At 44.0% G+C, this 24,932-nt stretch overlaps 1 protein-coding gene across 5 annotated transcripts in view; it reads right to left on the bottom strand.

The window, feature by feature from the left end:
• THSD7A (thrombospondin type 1 domain containing 7A) overlaps positions 1–24,932 on the bottom strand; it is a 226,894-nt gene that overhangs the window by 19,657 nt on the left and 182,305 nt on the right. For 4 of the 5 annotated variants that reach the window (XM_033166291.1, XM_033166292.1, XM_033166288.1 and 1 more), the window contains 6 exons: positions 17,746–17,924; positions 11,635–11,640; positions 9,976–10,109; positions 5,435–5,588; positions 4,709–4,850; positions 3,342–3,457 (listed from right to left, as the gene is read on the bottom strand). In XM_033166291.1, coding sequence (XP_033022182.1) covers positions 3,342–3,457; positions 4,709–4,850; positions 5,435–5,588; positions 9,976–10,109; positions 11,635–11,640; positions 17,746–17,924 — 731 coding nt within the window. The remainder of the gene's footprint in view (positions 1–3,341; positions 3,458–4,708; positions 4,851–5,434; positions 5,589–9,975; positions 10,110–11,634; positions 11,641–17,745; positions 17,925–24,932) is intronic. The other variant, XM_033166289.1, reaches the window with a different exon arrangement.

The following is a 24,932-nucleotide window of genomic DNA, read 5'->3' as shown; positions in this document are numbered from 1 at the left end:
AAGGAAGGTTGCCAAAAAAAGTCACTTCATAGTGTGAAAGATGATAGTCTACCCTAAGATCTGTGTAAATGTCTGGGATTTAACAAGATATCTCTGCCTAAGCTCAGCAGGAATTGCATCTCAGGTGGGTTACTTTTTTAAAAAGCGAAGCTTACCTGCTGATAGCCTGTTTGTAACACAGGCACAGAATGGCAGAGAGAAAGCTTAGTTTAAACTCTTCTGATTCGTTAATGTAGGTAAATGAGCAACAATAAGCTTCTGGGTATTTGAACAGCATGGAGTCTGTCCTGAATTTAAATAATTTGAATTTCAAAAACCTCAAGGAAAGGGCAAGGAAAGTTTTGTGATGTGTTAATTTTGGAACCCAGCAGAGATCTACTAGTGTTCCGGCTGTTCTTTGAGATTTTGTGATAAGCAACAATACACACTGAAAATACGCTGGGGGGGATTAATTAAGCCTGGCAGCAATAAGGATGTTGGAGTAGCTTACTTAGCAGATTGGTGGAGACTTTCTGAGATAATCAAGGATGCATTAAGACAATGACAGTTTATACACAAGAGTATATTGCAGTGAACATGGGTACCTTAGCAGGACCTAGGTTTTTTTATTCTAAAAAAATCTACAGAGGGTAGTAATCAGGTTTTACTCAGAGTAGACCCAATGAGTACCTAATTGTTCTCTTGAGATTTTATCAAACTGATATATCAACTACATTTTAGTTGAGGTTTGTTCTGCTACAGGGATAGGGCACCTCTGGCCACCAGTCCAATCTTGGCCCACCAGGGGGCTCCAGTTTTGTCTGTGAGGCCACCTCCTCCTGTCAATCAGCTGGTGCCACTGGGTGATGTCAGCTGATGGGTCAGGAGGCGGGGTTCAGTTCTGCGAGGCATTGCTGCGCTGGCTGGGGCCTCGAGTAGCAGGCCATGGTGGAGATGGTGGGGCTCTCAGGCCTACCGCCAGTAGTAAGGCGGATGCTGCGGAAAGTCACACTTTGCACAACCACCACCTGTAACCTATTCATTTATAATACAGGGTGAGTCTTTAAAAAGAGGCCCCGTGGAACATGTGTACTCTGTATCCATGGGGCCTCTTTTAAAGGACTCATCCTGTATATCCTTATATCCTACAGGCAGCCAACCCCAGTTATAAATGAAACAGATCAGTCTATGTCCCTTGCTTACATACAGTATGGGCAGGACAGAAAAATTGATCCAGCAAAGAAGGAATGTGGAAGCAGAGAAAGCAAGACATTAAAATATTGATCATATATGACAGTTTGTAGGGGGAGGCAGTTTAGAAGGGGAAATTCAGCCCCACGTGAACAGGTATAAAGACTCTTCTGACTTCCTGCTGAATAAACTCCACCATTGCTTATCGGGCAGAGCAAGGGGGCAGGGGGGGCGGTCCGCCCCGGGTACCGCCCTGGAGAGGGTGACACTCTGGGGGCAGGCCCCACCCCCGCGATCGAGCGTGGCAACTTTTAAAAGGCTGCAACGCACGAACAGCAGCACAGTGTCTGTGCTGCTGTTCACGCGCTGCAGCCTTAAAGGTTGCCGCACCGCACGGAAGGGGTGCCGGCCAATCGCGCCCGCCATCTTGGGTGGACTGCGCATGTCCACACATGCGCAGTCCGCCCAGGAGGCTGTGCACGCGTCGTGACGCCTTGACGCACGCGCGGGGAGGGGTGCCTTTCAAGTTTGCCTCCCCGGGCGGCAGATTGGCTCCCTGTTGCTTATTGTTTCAGGAAAGGTATTCATGCTTCTCTAATGTCCATGTCAAGAGACACACTTCATATGTCTCATTAAGTAAGCAATATAAAATAATACAAGAGAGCCAGGTTTTGTCGTGAGACATATGTATGGGCACACAGAAACACACAGCTCCCATTAACTTCAATAGGAGTTACTGGCAAACATCCAGAGGAACTTCCCTCACTGCACCTAATACTTTAAAATGCAAATAGGCCCAACCACATTAAAAATGTGCATAAGAGTAAAGTAGTTTATGTCCAAGTATATCTTCCATAAAGAAGGGAAGCATTTACTTTCCCCAAACTAGTAGATTCAATAGATTTACAACATATCAGCACTGAATGAGTGGAGACAGTGAGTGCAAATCCCACTTTGTCCATAACAAACTTTAGAGCTTTTGCTCTCCTGCTAATTATAGTGACTGAAAGTTGACCTAGTGCTATTTTGATACACTTAAGAGATGTATTAAAATGTTGCTGCTGTGCCACCACTGTCTTTTGATAAAACTATATAGATTCTCAAGTCTTAAGGGGAAAAGACATCATCGTGCCAAACTCCGCTTCACACAGGACCTAAATGGAGCCCAATACATAGTTCACATTCTTTGCTTGTGAGTAAGCACATTGTTTCCTTTCTGGGCCTGTCTTGACTTATTCCTGCCTCTTAGTGATCAAAAAGTGCAACCCTTCTGATTTGTTGTTCACCCACCTATGGCTGTTTAGCTGTGCCTAACTGCAGGAACATTCTGGGATCACTAGATCTTCTTGTTATCCACTGACAAGCTTGTGGGATGCAAAACTAACCATGATTCAAAACCACAGCGTCATCTGTGCAGAGAAGGTGTTGAATAGCTGGCATTTGAAACCGTTACATGGAGGAGAGATGGAGAAATTGTGGCCTTGCAGGTGTATTTAGATGCCAGCTCTCATTAGCCCCAGCCAGCATGGACGATGATCAGGAATAATGGCAGCTGGAATCTAGCAACATCTGGGCTGTCACTGGTTCCCCACCCCAGTTTAACTGTTTCCTTGGTGAGGGTCCATTTTTCAAGCAGCCTTATATACGAGCCATGCTTGTTTGTTCATGCCACAGGCTTCCCCAATATTATTGAAGAGATTTCTTGACTTAACAAACCTGGCTCTGAAAAGCTGGCACTAACCCTAGATACAAGAAGAAAAAGAAAGGACACCCTGAATGGAAATGATGTTGGCAGATGTCCAAAGCACTACAAAGGAACCACTTCAAATTAAAATGGTGATTACCATCCTGATTAAGATTTATGATACTTATTCACCTTGATTGCTTATTGTTCCCAAACCATTACTTTCAGGAGCTAAAGAAAAATAGCATACCTTTGTGGTCACACACTTAAGCAAACAGGAAATTAAGCGACAAAACCACTGATTATGGCACAGGCTCATTTCAGGTGTACTTAACAGTCCTCGGATAACACTGAGAAGCATCTGCCAGAGTGTAGCTCCATGCAGCTCTGTGCCAGTTGACTCCATGTCTGAATGAAAGCACTTAAGAGATGATGGGGATTATTTACAGGACCAGAAAAAGGAAGAGGAAAAGAAACACCCACCCACCTTTTCACAGTACTTCAGGTCAACCGACTTGCCATCGCTGCGAACACAATCAAGCATCCTTGTTTTGATCCCGTTACCACAGACCGCTTTCTCACTTAGCTGGCAGGTGCTCCAGTCTAGAGGTAACAAGGGGGGTGGGGTGGGTTGAATAGAGGAGGAAGCCATTGAGAAAGAAAATGCATTTCTCACTACACCAAGAGTGAACTAGGGTACAGTAAAATGCAGCAGTAGTGGCCTGTGCAGCAGGACAAAGATGCAGAACCAGGCTTGCAACACCGGCATCGCTACACAGCCTGTTCTGTTACCGCTAAAATGTCACCTCCCACTGTTTCATTCAATTCCATTTTCCAAATTCCAATAACCAACAGCAGTCCTCTTGTACAGCCTACTAGGAAACAGCAACCAACAACAGCCCAGTGGCATCCAGTGCATGCTTACTCAACAGATGTCCCATTGAGTTCAATGAGGCTTATTCCCAAGCAGGTGTGCAAAAGATCGCAGAGGAAAATTGCAATCCTATACATGTTTCTCACTGTGGTGTTTACTGGTCTTGTGAGCGTGCATAGGATTTCAGTGCAAATGATGTTTCTGGATCGAAAAGATCAGCAATTCAAAGAAAACAAAAAAGCCTGCATCATATGCTGTAAGGGTTCGTGGTGCTCCTCACGAGTAAAAAGGCGGAGACTCAGGGCCTGTATATTTACAGCAGTTTATTATACAGATATGCACAAGTCAGAGCTTGAAATTCCATGACCGTCTTAGTCGCTCTCTGATCCCGGAAGTGGCACTTTGCGAGAGCGCCTCCAGCAGAGAAACCTGGGGACCCCAAGTCTCCTCCTTTCCTCCTTCCGTTTGAGCCCCCTACGTAATTGGGGTGATGGGATTACCAGCTCCCCCTCTGTTCCTGAACTGCTTATTGGGTGTTCGGACCCCGCAGCATCCAACAGCCCTTCCAACCCAGAGCTCTCTTCCTGCCTCTTGCTCCCACAGGATGTCTCAGGGCTTCTCGGGCAGTGCTGGGTACTCACAGCATCAGGGGTCCCTCCCTCCACCTCCGCTGGCTCTCCGCTGCCTCCGGAGGTTCCCCTGACATACTAACAGCAAACACAGTTAGTGCCTGAAAACTGGAACTTGCACCAACAAAATGGCACCATCCATGCACAACGGGAAGGGCTTGGAAGAACCCCACAGCCTAATGAGGACTGAGCATGCTCAGTAGCCACAGAATGCTAGCTGAGTATTGGAGCGGGTGGGGGAGACAATGGAATGGAAAGTAGCTGCTGGCTGGCTGGAACCCTGAAGAGGAGCACTCCACACTGCAACATCTTGTTGCAGTTCCTACTTGTCATCTTAACTAAGACGAGTACCTGTCACATTGTAATCATAGTGGTAGCAGTTTTTGTTCAGGCTGCAGGGTTCTGTCTCCACAGCAGCAGGGCAGGGCTTTCCTCCTTGAGGTTGCCTCACGACTTCCGCTGTTCGTTCCCTCACAGTGCTTCCATTACACGGCTGAGAAAGGAGATGACACATCCTTTTACTTTGATACACGTAATATGCTGGTGGAACTTTGTTTCACTTTATTTTATTGGTTTTTTTTTTTTTTTTTTTTAAAGGCCATCCTTCTATTTCCCAAGCACCACTCCTGGTGGCTTACAACGATTTCGAATCACAATACAAATAAAAAACATATAGGCAGGGTGAAACAATTAACAATACTTAAAACGAACAACATGGAAAACACGCAACATTAAAAATCCATTCAAAAGCAACCACGGGTATAAAAAGAAGTGACCTCCAGAGCCCAAACTTTGCAGGGAAAACTTATGGGATAAAAACATATTTGTTGTTGTTTAGTCGTGTCCGATTCTTCATGATCCCATGGACCAGAGCAAGCCAGGCACTCCTGTCTTCCCCTGCCTCCCACAGTTTGGTCAGAAAAAACATATTTACCAGCTGACAAAAGACAGCCAGAGAGGCACTGAGTCAGGCTAAGCACGAAAATTCTGAAATGCTTAAATGCTAGCTTTCTTCTCTCTCTCTCTCTCTCTCTCTCTCTCTCTCTCTCTCTCTCTCTTCAGTAGCATATGCCTTACCAAGGAACACCGAGACCATTGGCCCCACTCAGACATGACACAATCCTCCGGGCATGGCAGTGTGCATTTTCTAGCACCAATGGGCATCTCTTCTTGGTCACATAGGTAGTCTTCAACCGTGTCCGAAGGACCATCCATGGTGTTCTGCATGCATCTGGAAAAACAAAGCCCATGCCTAAACATACATGTAGATTACTATTTTTTAATAGGCTGCCAATGTTAAGTACAGTAGCATTGCTATTTATGTATACGTTATAGAGCAAAGCCAATAGACACAGGACTTTGCAGATTAAGGGAAACATGCAGGGGTCCTGCTCCAAGGAACAAACAATCTAGAGCAGTGGTAGCCAACATAGTGCCCTCCAGGTGGTTTGGGACTACAGCTCCAATAATCCCCGGCCACAGGCCTTGCTGGCTAGGGCTGATGGGAAATGTCGCCCAGGAACCTCTGGAGGACATCACATTGGCTAAGGGTGGGACTGGGTAAATGTGCACAAATGCAGCTGCCCATATTTAGGTTACTTGCTGGCAGGGATAAGCTATGGAGTGACCCTGGATCCTGCAGCATCGATGCAAAGGTAGCCTTGGTTCTCTTCATCCACAGGTCTTCCCTCTTTAGAGCAATTTGAACCTTGCTCTGCACATGCCCAGTTGGTTTACTAATCTACACTTTGGCAGAAGGGAACCTCCACTGCACCCTGGCCCCTACAGCCATCTTATCTGAGGGTTAAGATTGCTTTGCTAATTACTTACATCACTAGTTCCTTTATATGATCACCAGTTATTAGTACTTCATATAGCCTGCCCTATGGCTAAATAAATCCTGACACCAACACCAGATTGGGTGGTTAAGGCCCTTTTTCAGATTTCATCCTGCATAGCCTGTTATTTATGTTCTCCTGCCATTGTGAATGCTAGTAGCAGTGCTCCCCCCAGGGTACTCAGGGGTACTCAGTACCATCACCTTTGTTTTGTTTTTTGTTTTGTTACTTACTGTAACCACTTCATGGCAAGTACCAGCACCTATTTTTCAAAGGGGGGGAGCACTGACCAGTAGTAATTATATCTAGGAGTTATTTCTACATCAAGGTTCATCATCCAGTTTTCTTAAATTCAACTTGGTGAAATAAACCAAAATTTCTGGGGTGGGGAAGGAGAATCAATTGTAACGCAATGCGCAAATACACATCTGAATTATGACTAAGTTTGAGTCTCACACCAGAAGGGGCAGTATATTGAACTGCCTTCTAATCCTGCCTGTACTCACATGCCAATATTGTCAACTCTTCCAACTGCTGTTTATCCCATCATTTCAAGCTGTCAAGATTCAAATCAGAGCATCTTTACAATGAGGTGGCCATAATGTGAACACAGGGCTTGGGGACCCCTCTGCCTGCACAAAATGACTTGATGAAATTTAGCATTTAACATTCAGGAAGCAAAGGTGTTTCTGGATTTTAATTCTAGTGGGCTGAGATTTCAATATTTGGAATGAATAATAGACTTCCCCCCCCCACTGCCCCCTCATTTGGCTTTGATGGTACAGACAAGATCTATTATCCTTCTAGGTTACTATACTCCCTGCTTTAACATGGGGTAGGGCAGGGCTATAGGGAGAACAAATTATCAGTAGGAAAAGGAATATCTATCACAGTTACTATTGCCAATTTCTTCTAGCGGAAATTTGAAAGCTAGAAAGATGGCAATCCCCAAATAAATCTTTCGTAGCTTCAAAGTGAGCCTCTGTTTTGAACATAACCTTGTGAAACTTGACAGCAGAATAATATATACCTGTGGCAGATGAAAATGAACATTTGGCACTTCACAGCAAATGTTCCCAGCAATAAAGCGCTCATTAGGGCACTTGTCATTGAGTCTCTTGTCATACCAGATCATAATTGGACACCTATCATACCATGACTCCAAAAGCACGCTGCAAAGCTCTGAAATTGTGCATGAAACAGGAACAAAAACACAGCAACGCCCCCCCTCCCCAAACCACCCACGCTAAGCCAAGTGGAAGTAGACAATTAAAACTTTTTTTGTGCCAAGAAAGAATGGGTAAAGGCAGAAGGAAAGCCAAGTAAGAGATGTGCTTTCCTTCTACACACTAGTTTTTATACTGTCTTTCAATAAATAAATTCCCAGGGCAGTTTACATGAGGGTTTTCATACGTCTGGAATTTTCCGGACATAGCCAGTATTCAGCCCCCTTAAGCAGCTTCCAGGCAAAAAATCGCTGAAATGTCTGGAACGATCTGGACATATGGCAACCCATGCTGGCAGTGTAGTTTTTGGCATTTTGGTCATTAAAAATGGATCAAAAGCTTACTTTTTGAAATACTGGACCGTAGTACGTAAAAAGAAGAACAGTGATTCAAACAATCATAGAAAATATGAGAACTAAAGAGCAGCAACATTTTTTTAAACACACAGGTTTAAAAATTAGGACTAATTAAATTAAATTTAAAATAAAATAAAAAATTCATTCCAGTAGCACCTTAGAGACCAACTAAGTTTGTTCTTGGTATGCGCTTTCGTGTGCATGCACACTTCTTCAGATACACTGAAACGGAAGTCACCAGACCCTTAAATATAGTGAGGGAGTGGGGAGGGGTATTACTCAGAAGGGTGGTGGGAATGGCTGATCAGCTGATAGGTGTGGAAAACCTGTTGACGACTCTTAATGGCTGCAATTAGTCTTGCAGGGAAAGGCAAGGGGTAAGATGGCTAAAGATAGCTTTGTCATGTATAATGAGATAAGAATCAAATGCCTTTGTTCAGACCAGGTTTCTCCATGGTTTTAAGTTCACCAAACATGTTTACATGTTTTTCACACCCATCAGCCAATCACCCATTCCCACCACCCTTCTGAGTAATACCCCTCCCCCACTCCCTCACTATATTTAAGGGTCTGGTGACTTCCGTTTCAGTGTATCTGAAGAAGTGTGCATGCACATGAAAGCTCATAAGGAATTTTTAAATTTAATTTTGTTTTGACTATGGCAGACCAACACGGCTACCTACCTGTAACTTAAATTAAATTTGTATAAATTGGGTTTCAATTTGTCAGCAACACCGCTAGTGTCATTCACTTGAGTTGTTGTACTTTGGCTTGCCAAGTTTCCAAAGAAACGAAACTTTCCCACCCCTTTCATGATTATACAATGCCATCTGAAAATCTAAAATAAATATTTTTGTTTTGAATAAAGAAAAAAAAAAGTGAGACTAACATTGTAATGACTTTTGCTATACTGTACAGTGCAATTAAATATTAGGAAATGCCTGAGGCTGGAACCCCAGAGAACAAAGGAGTTGCGTCAGTGGCATCTACAATGTCAATCTACAGAGAGATGGGCATAGAATAGGGAAGGGGACACATTTATTAGTATGGCACATATCAGAGTTGCAGGGGTGAACATCAACATGAACTATTTGAGAAATACACAAAAACTGGGTGGAGCAAAAGAGCTTCAGGCTGTCAGCAAGCATCAGTCCATGCCTATCTAGGGAGTTCTGACTTGTATATTCAAAATCCTTTTATGACTTTCAGCACACTAAAGCCACGTGTGCTGGAAATTAAATTAGGAATCATGCTTTCAAAATCATTCCTGGAATGGATCGACTGTTCCAAGATTTGGTAGTACAGTGGTACCTCGATTTACAAACGCCTCAGGTTGCAAACGCTTCAGGTTACAAACTCTCAGTGGCGTCGCAATGGGGGGCGGCTGTGTGCCCTCGGTGCCAGGTCTCGGGGGGGGGGGTGACAAGAAAGCACCTCGCGGGGGCTTGCGGCTGTGCGAGCAGCCATCATGCCACTGTAGCCACATGTGGAGGGTCCTCCGTTCGCGGCTGCAGCCGCGAGAAGAGGATCCCAGCGCCAAACTGCAATGTACAGCGTGTGTGTGGCGTCACACGCATGCACTGTACGTAACAACGCCGCACATGCGCTGTACATAGTGGTTTGCTACCGGCACAGCTCGAGTGCCATACGGACGGTGATGGGATCGCTCCATCGCCGCCACAGCCGCATGTAGAGGATTCTCCGCGGCTGTAGCGACGACAGAGGGATCCCGGCACCGTCCATACGGCGCTGGAGCGATGCCACCAGCAAACTGCTATGTACAGCGCATGTGCGGCATCGCTACGTACGCCGCATGCGTTGTACGTAGCGCCGCCACCGCACATGCACCCTATGTAGTGACGCCTCACCCCGGGTGTCACGACGCCTTCGTTCGCCCCTGCAAACTCTGCTAACCTGGAAGAGTTACCTTGAATTGAGAACTTTGCCCCAGGATGAGAACGGAAACCATGTGCCGGCGGCACAGCCGCAGCAAGAGGCCCCATTAGCGAAAGCACGCCTCTAGTTAAGAACAGTTTCAGGTTTAGAACGGACCTCCAGAATGAATTAAGTTCATAACTAGAGGTACCACCACAGAGACTTTTTCTGCTAGAAACTACTATTCCAAATAAAATTTGCATTTAAGGATGAAAGCTCCACTGCTCTTCACTTGGAAGTGACAGTGCCAATGTTTCGCTCACCTTACTTTCCTGGTTTGCACACCTTCTCCACAATTCTCCTTTAAGTCCACGTTTGTCACTTTGCACACGCTCCAGGGCTCAGTGACCCCGATGTACTGGCTGCAGTCACTGTGGCACGGGACTACCTCATATACCTGGAATGCACACACAAAACATGAGCTTGCTTTATGTGCAAGTGTGCAACTGAACAACTGGAATCAGAAATATCTTGAGCTTTATTTATCGGAAAACAGTACTTTCAATTAAAGGGGGTGGGAATCGTTTGCTGTGAAAGTTAGCAGGCATGCATTTGCAATCAGCACTGACAAGCGAGAGTATATAAAATTAGCCTTTCAGCAAGGCCTGTCTTCGCTCACTCTGCCCCCTTGCAGACATACAACTGTGAGGCTTTCGTCTCTCTTTTTCAGCAGCTGCTTCCCAAGGTCAGGTGGGAGGAATTTCAGGGCAATCGCTCTTCAACTCCTCTTCCTGAAATTGCCTTCCTGCCCTATTATCACATCTGTAGGAGCCTATCTTGCCATGCACCCCCATGCAATTCTACTCAGGAGCCCCTTTGAGTAAAATGGGCCTTGCTCCCAGGTGCTTCTACAAGACAAAAATCACAGATTTTTGACAAGGCCTTGCTATGCTTCTAGCTCCTGTTCTTTCTCTTGGTTGTTGTCAGCTCACAGTCCCACCTCTTACTGTTTACTTGTTGTTCCTTTGCCCTGCATTTTGCCTCCCATCACCATTTGTGTTGGGCTCAGAGACTGACATCCCAAGGACTTACCTTGGGTCAATCGTTCTTAGTTCTTGACTGAGCCTAGCAGCTGTTGACGCTGTTTCCAGACTCCAGAGACTCTGGCCCACCCCATTGCCAAATGTAGCTGTGGGTGTCTGAAGAACCTAATATTCCGTAGGAGTGATAACCCAGTTCCTTTTAAGCTTGCGTAGCATTTTGGCCACTTATCTGAATATGTGTGAAATACGAGACACTCAATATTCCATTAGCATTATATGCTTCTCTGTGCTTTATCATGTCGGAAAACACACTCCTGACCTAAAGTGACTGTGCTTGGCGTGGCAGGAAAAAAGGGGAGAGAATGAGGTGCAAGCAGTGTGCTGGGACTGAAAAAGGTCTACCAAGACAAGACTTCCACCTCCACTGGGCTTCTTCATAGGATTCCTTACCATCATCACCCACCCCTTGGTTGGCCTTATGCCATGCCAGTGCAGCCAACTTCTGTAGGCTCCTTGCATGTTTTAAAACCCTAATTTTCCAGGGTTCTAGAACACACAAGAAGCCTACATAGGTAGAACAGGTTTCCTACTACAGACAGAGTCACTCTTCAACTCTTGGTTGGCTAAAGAGGGGGTGGGTTGAGCATGCTTGTCCCTGCTTCCTCTTCTCTCACACTATCCCCCGGGTTCCTTATCAGTCATTTCCACCTATGTATCAGCCCTTGGAATGGCTGTTTGTTTTTCATTCAGCTTTCTGTGTCCATCGCCATTTTCTCCCCTCTTCCACTGTCAATGAAGCCAGTTGCAGTTGTATACATAAACACATGACAAGGTAGCATATGTACAGTCTTAAGGAAAAGTTACACCCAGAGGCACATATTAGGGGATTTTATCCGGAAGCATGCTTGAAGGCAGTGCATCTGTTTCACAGACTCTTACCTGAGCCTGGGGCAGGTGTTGGCCATGAACGCAAGGGAACAAGCAAAGGTAAATAAAAACAATAGTTAGGAAGCAAAATGGATAATCAGACATAGTAATGCTGCTTCAAAGCATGAAGCTCATCAACCTATAAAGCGGCAACCCTTGCAAAAACGCAAGGGTGAGTCCATACTTAGAGCAGATCCATGGAAATCAATGAGACTTAAGTTAACCCCACCGTTTTCAACAGGTCTACTCTAAGCAGGTTTCTGCCTCTCTTCTCTCACATTGCTGGAAAGCAATTCCTTGAAGCTGCTGCCTAGAGACGAGCTTCTGCAGAATGGCTGGGCTCTGGCTGCAGTGGCGGACCTTGGGATCTTAAATTTCAATGTGGCGTCCTGTGCAACACCCACATTTGGCACCCCCCAACTTTTGCCTTCCAGTCTACTTCCCAGTTGCAACGCCCCCTGCAACTCCACACTTGGTGCAACCAAACTGGTTGTGCCCCCCTAAATCCACCCTGTTTGTAGCACATTATTAAATTATTATTCTCTTTCCATTGATGGCGCTGATCATTTACAATCTGGTAAATACATGGCCTCCAGGACACATCCCTGAAAGGCCTTCTTTTGGTCTCAACCACCTGGGGAATATCACTGGCAGTGGAGCTTTCTTTCCACCAGCCCTCTAGCCCTCTCTGCTAGTGGTCCAACCCTTTCGCCACATCCTAAGGCTTCTCAGTCACCCTCCTGGGAACAACAGGACTCCGCCTTTAGTTGGTGTACTATTCATCCACTGTATGTTATCTGTGATGAATAAGCAATGCTTCTTTGAAACATTATTGGTGCCTCTTCCACACCTTATAGTCTATGGAATTTGTTTATTTTATGTGCTTCTTACTGGGGGGGGAGGGGGTTATTTTTACTGGTGTCCACTGTATTAGCTATACAGTCCTCTGATTAAGAGCCTTGTGTGGCTAGATACACATCTGAGATGGAGACTATAATTGTTTGGTCATTAAACTATTCTCATGAAGCTGCGGAATTTATTTGTGCTTGTTTCATTTGCAATACCTAAGAAGTCATTCTTTTGCTTTTGTAATTTAGGAACCTACAGTTTTTACTTGATTTCAGTTACCTAAGTTACAGCGAAATTCTAACCATGTCTACTCAGAAGAAGGCTGTCTTATTGAATTCTATGGGGCTTCATCCCAGGTAAATGGGAGGTCCATTCTCTACCCCTTCATTGCCTGGGGTGCCTAACAAACATTTAAGAAGAGGATAAATCCAGCAACAATATAACAGAATGCCCAGTGAATAAATTAAACTCTTCTCTGGGCCCACTCCATCTACTGAACATTACCTTTATGTTTCAGTATTTTATGTTATAATGCTTTCCATGAGCTGCTTTCATTGCAAACACATACTTGTATTTAGCTTCTTGATTTCCTTTAAGCTGGAGATAAGGTGCAGATTAATTACACAGCCTCTAGCAGCTGTCTGGCCGCTGACACAGGCTGCATGTGTGGGATTTCCACACTTACAGATTTAGAGCGAAGTGTATTTAATATTAAAAGATGTATCCTCTAAGGCTAAGCTTTCGGCTCTTTAGAACATCCCGTTTGGAATCATGCTCCAGAATGTTTACAATTGCATTGCTTTTCATTACTGCGGTGGCATCTATTGCATCCAGACCAGCAGTTCTTCACCCACTAACAGGGATCTACTGCATAAAACTGTATGAGGACACAATACATTTGGAACACTGCAGTTTGTGATCTGTTGCGAGCACCCCTTCTTGCACACACGTTTTGTCTTCTTCATGCAAAACCTCCTGCCTCATTAGAAGGACCGACATTTGTGTCATTGGTCTAGAGCCGCTTTGTATTTCAGCATTTGCCTGATAGCCACAAGCTATCACAGGCATTTTCATGTAGGTTAAGTATAGGTAAAGGCAAAAGGTAAAGGATCACGGACCATTAAGTCCAGTCAAAGGCGACTATGGGGTGTGACGCTCATCTCCGCTTTCAGGCCAAGGGAGCTGGCATTTGTCCGCAGACAGCTTTCTGGGTCCATGTGCGCCAGCATGACAAAACCGCTTCTGGTGCAACGGAACATGATGACAGAAGCCAGAGCGCATGGAAATGCTGCTTACCTTCCCACCGCAGCAGTACCTATTTATCTACTTGCACTGGTATGCTATGCTTTTGAACTGGGACAAAGCGACAGGAGCTCACCTGGTTGTGCAGATTTGAATGGCTGACCTTACAATCAGCAAGCTCAAGAGTCTCAGTGGTTTAGACCAAGGCGCCACCCGCATCCCATGTAAGCAAGAATATAAAAATGTATGCAGGTGAATGAGCAATGAGCCAGCTGGCAGAGGAGCGCCTTCTTCTTTACCTAGCATGGAAACTAAGTTGGCTGTAAGATTACAGAAGTTTCCTCTGCTGTACAGAAATGCAGTGGGCTGCTGTTTCTCCTCTGCCAAACCCCTAATAAGCTAGTTACAGGTGGGTAGCCGTGTTGGTCTGCCATAGTCAAAACAAAATCAAAAATTCTTTCCAGTAGCACCTTAGAGACCAACTGAGTTTGTTCTTGGTATGAGCTTTCGTGTGCATGCACACTTCTTCAGATACACTGAAACAGAAGTCACCAGATCCTTAAATATAGTGAGGGAGTGGGGAGGGGTATTGCTCAGAAGGGTGGTGGGAATGGGCTGATAGGTGTGGAAAACCTGTTGACGACTCTTAACGGCTGTAATTAGCCTTGCAGGGAAAGGCAAGGGGTGAGATGGCTAAAGATAGCTTTGTTATGTATAATGAGATAAGAATCCAATGTCTTTGTTCAGACCAGGTTTCTCCGTGGTTTTAAGTTTGGTGATTAGTTGTAATTCAGCCACTTCTCTTTCCAGTCTATTTCTGAAATTTCTTTGTATTAAGACAGCTACTTTGAGATCTTTTATAGAATGTCCTGGGAGATTGAAGTGTTCTCCTACTGGTTTCTCTGTCTTGTGATTCCTGATATCAGATTTATGTCCATTTATCCTTTGGCGTAGGGTTTGGCCTGTTTGTCCAATATAGAGAGCTGAAGGGCACTGTTGGCATTTGATTGCATACACAATGTTGGAAGATGAGCAATTAAATAGTCCTGAGATGGTATGTTTGATGTTGTTGGGACCAGTAATGGTGTTGTCCGGGTTTATGTGGCAGCAAAGTTGGCATCTGGGTTTATTGCAGGCTCTGGTAGCAGTGTCCATGTTGAGTCCTGTTGTAGTATTATTGTGGGTGAGGAGCTGTTTGAGATTGGGTGGCTGTCTGTAGGCGATGTAGGGTCTTCCTCCCAGAGCTTGAGAAATAGAACTGTCATTCTAATAAGCTAGTAATTTTTATGGGTTAATTTACAAAGCTGTTTTGCGCTGTTCTTCTTTCTGCCCTGCCCTGCCATTTCGTTTATTATTGCTGGTGGATTTGTAGCTATGCATTACAGCTGCTCATCTAGAAACGTTGTTAAATTTATCTTGCACTTTCTTTAGGTTGGAGGGGGCGGGGGGGTGAAGCAACCCATAACCGTTTCACAATCCATGAACACCATCACGGGAAAAGCCTGTCAAGTTTCAGTAAAGGGTACCAATAGATGGGTTTGTGTGTGCAACAGTGCAAATTCAGTTCAAAAATTAAAAAGGGCAAGACTTCAATTTTAGAAGGAGAAAGCACACAAAGAAGAGAAACACTTGAAGATTAGCACTAGACATGGGCAGATCCGGGTGAAGCTTTCTAACAAAAAGCTAATGATGTTATGACACTAGCTTCCTCTAGAGGGTAGCATCGTTGTAGAAATAAACCTCTCGCTATCTTCAGACCACAGATATCTAACCGTTTACTATTTTTGTTATCTAGAGAAAGAAAGCATGTTTCTAAGTACTGTGAATTAGTCTGAAAGCAAAGGATTTGGTATCAGCCCCTCCTATTAAAATGTTTTCACCCCGCTATGAATGTTTTCACCCGCACAACCTAGCCTTCATGCCTACTTTTGTTTGGTGTTAAATTGGATTACAAACTTGGTTTATTAGCTTTAGTTTAACACTTATTATGTTCTAAACTAGAACTAATTACATCCTCTTAAGTGGAAAATCAAATCAGCAGGCCATTTCCTTCTGTGCCTGCAAAATGTCAACACAATGGCATCTAGTAAATGCACATCTTATTTAGATGAGAACCCGGCAACATCCCCAACCCCCCCACTTTTGCATCTTCTTCCCAGCTCCCCACTACAGGGGAATTTATGGAAATGAAAACTCGGGCTGTTTCATTTGCTGGGGGGAAATGCAGATTGAATCAAAACTCAAGGTGGACATTAATCAAATCTGAGAAGATGCACAAAACCCTTTTTCTTTTTTTCCCCTTCTGAAACCAAGTGCAGAGGCCATGCACATCTAGAGCTTATTAAACATCCATCGATGGTTCAGCATCAACATTAAGATTCTCCTGCATATGGCTATGATCTCCTTCACGCTTACACACAAAGCCCTCCCCATCTCTCCCCTCTTGGTCTGGTCAAACATATAAAAGCACATTCCCCTAGAATACCAACGAACCATTATGAATTAGGGCTGTCGCCAATTAAAGAAACGTGAGTTGGTAGTTGAGTTTTAATCCATTAAATAATTAAATCTGCATATTATTAAAACAGTAATGTTGCTGGGAGTGGGAGAGGGGTGCTTTGTTTTTACATGGCCAATATGTCGCACGGAAAATAAAACCATCTTAAAATTCCTTTATTGTGAGAGTGAAAGAGTGATGCCTCTTTTAAGACGGTGCCTGCTATCTTCAGCTTTTATAACTATTTACACACACAGAGAGAGAGAGCGCTTTATTGTGGCCCATAGACCCAAAATACACAGTACAACAATAGAATATATTAATAGTTATTAGGGTGTAAATTCGGCCTTGCTATCCAACAGGGAAGCTTTTAGCCTGTACATACTGATTTATGGTATTTTAAATATCATTATATGTCAGGGCGCCAGTTTTGTGGGTGCAAGGCACCCATAATTCTTGGATTTAGTAAAAGTTAGAATTAATCAAGGTTTGATTAAACTGTGCCAAAGGCTACTAGATGCAGCTTATGCTAATGAGTCAGGACAGCTTGGCAGGACTAGCGGAGTGTAAGGGACAGAGGAGACAAAGATGGGTGATGCCCATCAGGGAAACTATCAAGAGAGAGAAAAGACTGCCAGACAAAGAGGGGAGACCCTCCTCCAGCGGTGTGTTGGTGGGCAGAAACCAGAAGGGTTAGGATTTCAAAGTGGAAGAGGTAAGCCAACAGGGGTGAAGTGTCAGTTCTGCAAGTGGTTTGGGAAGCAGAGAAGCAGGGGCAGAACATGATGTGGGCTGGCTGTGACAGGCTGGGACGTAAGAGACACAGAGCATGTGTCTTCATATGAAGGAAGCCAGACCCTCTTGGGATGTGGATGCTCTGCAATCTCTTCATCTAGGTCCAGGAGGTATATACAGTGCTATTTTTCTAGAAAAAGAGGTGCCACAACTCACCATGAACACCTCTCTTGTTCTCTTATAATGGCAATGGCACCCACCTGAGAGGTGCTGGAACTGAGTTCTGGCTGGAAAAAAAGGCCTGGTTGTATATATGTGTAAATAAACCATATAGAATAAAGACACCAGTCTCTGCTGTGCCTTATTCCCAGAAAGAAACACAAGCCCTGGGTGAGTGCCAGGGTCCTTGAAGTCTCTCGCATCGCTCAGTGGAGATGGAGGTTGCGTGTAACAATATTAATTTGAGTGTTTTATTGTTTAGGGTCTCTTTTTAGTCCATTAAAAACACTGTTAATCAATTAATCTAAAACTAAATGATTAAAGGCCATTGTCCTAGTATTAACCACCAAGGAACCCACATACTAATAAGGAAAGAAAAGAGTGAGCAGCATTGAAACTGACTCCAAATATGTAAAAAGCATCAAAGTGAGGGAAGACAACTTAAGACTAGTGAATAAAAAATCCATTGGAGTATGCTCTATGTATTTTGATAGCCTTCTCTTCAATGATGCATTCAGGAGAGAGAACAATTCAGTTTTGAAATGTTAAAGAATTACGGATGGCAATGTGCTGAGAATTACCTGATTGACATGATCCAACTTGGGGCAAGGCCTTCCACCATTGTAGGGCTTCTCCCGGAGCCATTTGGACCTGACTTTCACCCCACTGCCACAGGATTTACTGCAGCGAGACCAGTTGGACCACTCGCTGAGCTTGCAGTCCGAAGGGCATGGGATGATGCAAGCTTCCTCGATGTACCCTGAGTGGAGACAAAACAACAGCCAGTACGTAAGAGCCTTGCTGGACCAGACCAAAAGCTAAAGGAGGCCAGCACCCTGCTTCCCACAGTCGCTAGCCAGATTCTCCCAATAAGCCTGTCGGCCTGTGATAGAGGCAATTACCTTCTCTTGCAGCTGCCTCCCAGCAGCTGTTATCCAGGGGCACATCACTGACGAACACAGAGGTTCAGTTTCGCTGGCTAATAGACACGGATACCCTCTCTCTTCCACACATTTGTCTAATCCCCATTAAAGCCCTCTAAACTAGTGGCCATCACTACATAAATGAAAAGAGGTACCATGTTTTGTCCTCCCTGAATCGACTGCCCATAATTTCATTGGGTGACCCCCCCCCCACATTCTATCGCTTGGAGAGGCAAGGCATGTATATGAAGCCCTCCTTCCCATCAACCTACAATGTGTGCTTTCAGGATTCAAACTCTGACTTGGCAGGAGTCTGCGAGCGCAGAAATTTCTTCGTCATTAGGACAATATTAAAATTCAACTGAGAAGCAGATACACGCACCCAGAGACAGTGCTGGGGTAATATCTGAGTGCCTGCTGTGGTGTCTTATTAGGATTCATGCTCATCTGGTATCTGCCGTTCTCTGACTTTTTGACAGCTGGAACGTAACTGACGTTGCCCTGTCTCTCATTACATCACTGTCACACTCCACAGAGGTATATTGAATGAAAGGTGCCTCGTGAGTCAGTCTGCCAGCACACCCCTTCCACAGCTGAAGCAAGGAATATCTCGTGGTGGTTGCAACATATGTTTGCATAGCAGCCAGACCAAAGGTGCCTGATCCTCTTGAAACCAGTGAACTTAACATTTTATCTATCGGGTCTAAGAGGGGAGGAGAGAGTGTGATCCGCCACATCAATGATCTGCAGATTAACAGCCATCTGCCCTCACTTGTAATTGCTCCAAAGGAAACACAGGTTCTTCCTCCAAGTGTTGATGGGTTTAAAGGTGATAGTAGTTCGATTAGGCTAAACAAGGGTCCATTGCCACAAGCCTTTGAACTCTCTCCTCACAACCCCACCCCACCCCCGCCACCAGAAGACTTTGATGCAAAAGTACACTTTGCATTATGCGTGGTGTATAAAATATGCGACATCACTCCCGCTAATTGCGAACACAGGTGGTGGTTGCCGACAGAAATGGTGCCACTGAGGAACCAGAGGGAGTGATCAGCATGCAAATGGGAAGCTTGAGGCTTCAAAAATACAAAAGGGGGAGGGTACACACACCCCTCTCCACAACAGCCCTATGAGGACTGAGAGTGCTCAGCAATCAGGGAATGCTAAGTATCAGCTTGAAAATTAAAAAAGGGGGAAATTGGGCATGGGGTGGGAAAGATCAGAGGATCTTGAACATCCTGGGTTGTCTTAGGAAAGACTGGCTGGCTGGAACATTCCTTTCAATGACAGAGGATAGGCTGCAATATTTTACAGGTGCAACTTGTACTATAAAGTACTGGTGCTTATGGTCAAAGGCCTGTACAACTTCAGCATGTCGATATGCTAAATACTTTCTTTGGCGCCTCCCCTCCTCCAGGTGTCACAAACTAATGTGACGTCAAGAGTCCATTTTAGCTCCCAGTCTTCAACAGGCTTCCCCACCCCACCTCAAAGTAAGACAGCTCATTAGGAAATAGCCTGGCAGGTCACCCATTTTAGTTCAAGAGTATAAAACAACGGGACTGCAATAAAAAGGAATGTGACTGGCAAAAACGCAAACATGAGTATCTATTCTTAAACACAAGGAAAGGGTTTCAAAACTTTCATTTGTGAGCATCTGGCTACAGAACTGAATTTCACTGTTTTTTAAGAGACAATATATTCATTTATTTAGGGATTTCTACCTTCTCTGGAAGCAGACATTACACATAAACCATTGACCTTGAAAACAAAGCACTCAAGGTGGCTATAACACACATGCAATCATGTCTGGTTACTCTTTTTTAACCATTCAGGTTTTTTTTTTTGCTTGCTTCTATAGCAATACAATCCTATGCCCTGTTCATATTGGCATTGCTGGAGAGCTGCAGGATCCTGAACAAAGTACACTGCTGTTAGCTGCCCACCAGTATAGCAAAATCCCATTGGGTTTGGGTATGAGGGCTGATGCTTATGGAACAAAAACCACAAAGAGTGCAACAAACCCCTAAGAGGGAAACATACCGCAAAAAAGGCCACAGGGGCTACAGAATGCTGACTTACTACTGGGGAATGGAATGGAGTATCCTGGGAGAGGGCTTGGCTAGTTAACTGGAACACTAATATAGGAGCACTCCACACTGCAGCATTTTACAGCAGACCCCATTAGTTTCTTGTATTATTGTAGAGGTATGGCTACACTCAGGTATCCATTGTGATAAACTGAAGAGCAGAGCAGGTCTATGGCCCTTGCAGAAAAATAATGGGGAGGGATCAAAACAACCCCTTGCATCAATCCCCCTCCCCTTGCACCAGCACCACCACCCCGAATCTGGCAGTAAAGGATTGGTGCTCTCAAAGTAGGACTGGGAGTTTGAGAGACTTGTTGCAGCATCTTCTCATCCTGGGACCTTAAGATGGGGGGAAATGGTCCTCTGAGCCCAGTTCTCCTACTCCCCTGGCTACCTATAGCCAATTCTCCAAGGATCTTTTTGGCAGAAAGCAGAGCTGCTCCTTCACCGCTGAAAGGATTGCGTGCTGAGGAAACTGGCCTCGGAGGAAATGCTTTCACAGTTGGTGCACCTCACTCAGGGATTCATCACCCCAGGGATTCTTCCAGCAACAAGAGGGGCGTGATTCCTCTCTCTCTCTCTCCTATCTTCCGAATTTCTGACAGGTAACTGCTCATCTCCCTCATACAGAAATCTTCCAAGTTGCAGCCCCAAACATCTGGAGGCCACCAGGTTGGGGGAGGCTGGTATATATTTCAAGGGTTCAGTGCATTCTGTGATCCTTACAACACCCTTGTAAGATGAACCATTTCACTTAGTCATTTATTAGATGCATGTAAGAGGGTGTGGGTGTGTCACATTTGACTACCACTTGAATATTACCATAGGAAGGAATATGTGGATATATGATACATGGCCAATGTGATAATGTTTGAACAGGCCTTGAGTTAACCAGACACCCCCCCAACATGGCTTAAATCTGCTTGCTAACGCCTATGCCCTGTGTTGATGGCTGATGCCAGGGTGGGAAATGCCTACCCATAATACAGTTGTACACCACCTCAATCTCTGAGCGATGCAAGATTCCAGGGGTTGCAGGAGCTCACCCAGGGTTGAGTTTCCTCAGAATGAGGGACAGCAGAGACTATGCTGCCTTTATGAGATATGACTTATTTACACATACCGCTATGTACAACCTGAGCCTACGATGGAAGGGCTCACAGCATTAACAGCCCCAAAGGTCTTCCTTTCACCATAGCCATACAGCCTTGGATTCAAGCATGGATCTCATTCTGTGGCTGCTGCCAGCAGCCTGATTCTAGCCCACTTCTCACACCCAACTGTGACCACCGTCTTCTCACTACCACCCAATTTGCCCTCTGGCACAGAGCAGCTTCATTTTCTTATACTAAGGACCCACAATTAGGGGCCATTAACTCACCAAGAAAGTTGCCTGGCTCTTTCAACAATGGAATCCCCCAAACTTGCAACAACACAAACATCCCTATATCACTAGTGCAGTATGGGAGACAGAGATTGCAGCAGCAGACATGCTGTAATGGTAATAAACGAATCTCCTAATGCAAAATGAAATCTGAGAAGCAGTTCGGGAGGCAGTATAGAAAAACAAGATACATGCTTAGCCAGTGCTTTCAGAAGCATTTAGAACAGGCAAATATCCAATGCAAGAGAGTTAGTGAGCAAGGACCATAGCAAGCTGGTATCATATGAGCTATATTTTAAAGATTTTTTTTTAAAAAAGAAACACATGCTATTACATTCGTAATTTAAATGATTTAAAATCACAGTCTAATGCATCCAATATTTAGTACTTGTGGTCTTGTATTCCAAACTATCTAACTGCAGTATGCCCATTACTATATTAACAAATTGCTTATGTAAGCTCAACTGAACAAGCTTCAGGGGTGCATTGCAACAAGTCTATGGGCATCCTGCCCATGGAAAAGTTAGACAGGGCTGAAGAGAAAAGCCACATACTCTCTGGGAGCTGGTTTTTTTGGCATATGCCCAGGGGCTTCCTGGGACTCATCTGTGTTGGCTGATTACAGCACCATTCAAAACTACTTTGATGCACGAGGCATCGGTACACACAATACACAGCCAAGAGTGGGGAAGCTGCAGTCCACCCGATGCTGTAAAACCTCAACTCCCATCCCATCAACATGGTCAGTGGTCAGGGTTATGAGAGCTGGAATACAACACCATCTGGAAGGCTGCAGTTTCTCCACTCCATCGCTCCACAAAATGGCCTCCAATAGAAGAGCTGCAAACATAACAAAGAGACTTAGGTAACAGTAATAGAAACATAGAATTATAGACCAAGGGTCATCTAGTCCAACCCCCTGCAATTCAGGAATCTCAACTAAAGCATCCATGACAGATGGCAATCCAACCTCTGCTTAAAAACCTCTTAAAGACCAATTGAGGTATAAGCTTTTGTGGACTAGAGATGCTGGATTATTTCAGTTTGCTGGTGTGTATATTTGCAAAGACTAACGGGTTCTTATAGCCCACTTGAGTTAGGAATGGAAAGATCCAGCTATCTCCTTTGCCCACTGCCTGGACTGCTTCATTTTCACTTCTCTGGTTAGGTAATGCCTGCCATTGGGTGTCTCTTTTCCGTCAGCTTCTGTTTAGCTTGTTTATTGCTAAATCAACATATTTGCTGCTTTAGTCATACTATATTACTATTCTGTTATCAGGATAGTGCAGAAAGTTGTCTATCTTGGTAGACATGAGAAAAGCAAACATTGTCTACACATCATTACAAGATAGTCCAGGCAACCCAGTATTTTTCCACATCAGCAGAACCACTCTTCCCATTTTGAGCAAACGCAGAAGAGAAGTCTGATGCTGTGTTTCTCTATGACCAATGCAGAAGTCAGCCATGTTTCTCTTTCAAAATTAGGACTGCAATCCTAAACACACCTACCCATGAGTAAGTACTACCGAACCACCTTCTAAGAAAACATGCACCCACCAAAATAATTAAAGTAACTGTTTTGTGATTGTTAATTAATCCTAGTAAAGGTATTTATGGTTATGTTGCAGTTCTAATGGACCTACATGGCTTTGGGCAATTAAATATACAAATTTCAGGGGACTATATAATTTGCATTAAACATTAGCTTTTTATAGCACATTAAATATTACACCAAGCAGATTCATACATTTAAACTAAATGAAAAAAACCTGATACTGATAGCAAAAATATGTTCTTTGCAGTCCTTGGGATATATCTATAGCTTTGTACTTTCTCCCTATACAGGAAGTACTTTTTCCTATATTATTAGGAAGCAAAAGGATAGCTCCTAAGTACTTATTTTGCATGCCTTCTTGCCTTCCTAGCAGAAATACCAGACTATCCCCTACCAATGTAGCACTTCCTGTTACACCTACATGGATTTTTAGATACAGGTCCTCTTATAATTCCAGACAATAGCAAACGCTCAGAAAGACTACTATGCCCAACCCAAAGCTGAGAAATCATAAACTATGCTTTCTTGAATGTATTTACAATGTCATGCGATGTGACTCATGATGAAACTGGACATCTGCAAAATTGGTTAAGTCTTAATTGTAATGGAAAAATATTTAATTCCAGCCTTTTGACCTGAGGTTCCCAACAGTTGGCCAAGACATTTATCATCTTTCATATGCGTAGGCCAAATGTTCTTCCATATTTCTGTTTAATAACACAGACAAAGAAAAATGGATATAACCACTCATACAGAGGAAAACAAGAGGGACACAGAAGAGCAAATGGCAAGGAGAAATCAGAGGAATGGCAAGTATGTGCATGGGAGGAACAGATGCAGAATGATATGAGAAGAGATAAACATGTAGGCTGTGTCTGCATATAAGACTAAACCATTATTGATTGAGCCTAACGTCTCTGAGTTTTCATGGGCTCCATCTCCTCTTTCTTCCTCTGACTGGTACAGTTGGAAGGAAGTGATCACAACCTTCAGCTTCCATTTTATATTAGCCTCAGTTCAGCATGTCATCCAAGCCTTGTGGTTAATCTAACCACGGTTAATTTAAACCAGTGTTTTTCAACCACTGTTCCGTGGCACACTAGTGTGCCGCGAGATGTTGCCTGGTGTGCCGTGGGAAAAATTGAAAAATTCAAGAGAATTACTTTATATACAGTCAATATAGGCACAGAGTTAATTTTTTTAACATTTTCTAATGGTGGTGTGCCTCGTGATTTTTTTCATGAAACAAGTGTGCCTTTGCCCAAAAAAGGTTGAAAAACACTGATTTAAACAAGCCAAGTACAAAAACCAAGGTGTGAAGTCAGCTTGTTTCTATTACTAGTAGTTAAGGTTAACTGCTGTTTGTTCAGGTGTGGATGAAATACCAGGCCTGTGGTTAATTAAAAAACAAACAAACAGAAGCAAAAACCTTTTCCTGGAAGAAAGGACAGGGGAGTGGGACTGGATTATTATTATTATTATTATTATTATTATTATTATTATTATTATTACCACACCCATCTGGGTTGGTAAACTCTAAACCATGGTTTCGCGTTAATCTGAACCAGCCCACAGAGTTACCTTATCATGAAAAAGTGATTATTAAATGAGGTACAGATGAGATGTTATGGGAAAAGTATTGACTATGAACACCTTGTTCAGGTACTGGAAGTTGATTCATAAGATCCTCTTGAGCAGAGTTGGAAGGATTTTTCAGTTTCTCATTTTTCCAGTCTTCGGTTCTTCACATTTCTGCAGCAATTTGCAATTTTATTTATTTTTTAATCCTCATGTAAATTTATTAGCATTTTAATGT

The sequence above is a fragment of the Lacerta agilis genome, chromosome 12 (genome assembly GCF_009819535.1).
Source record: "Lacerta agilis isolate rLacAgi1 chromosome 12, rLacAgi1.pri, whole genome shotgun sequence".
NCBI lineage: Eukaryota > Metazoa > Chordata > Lepidosauria > Squamata > Lacertidae > Lacerta > Lacerta agilis.
This window is presented reverse-complemented; position numbering and strand designations above follow the sequence as displayed.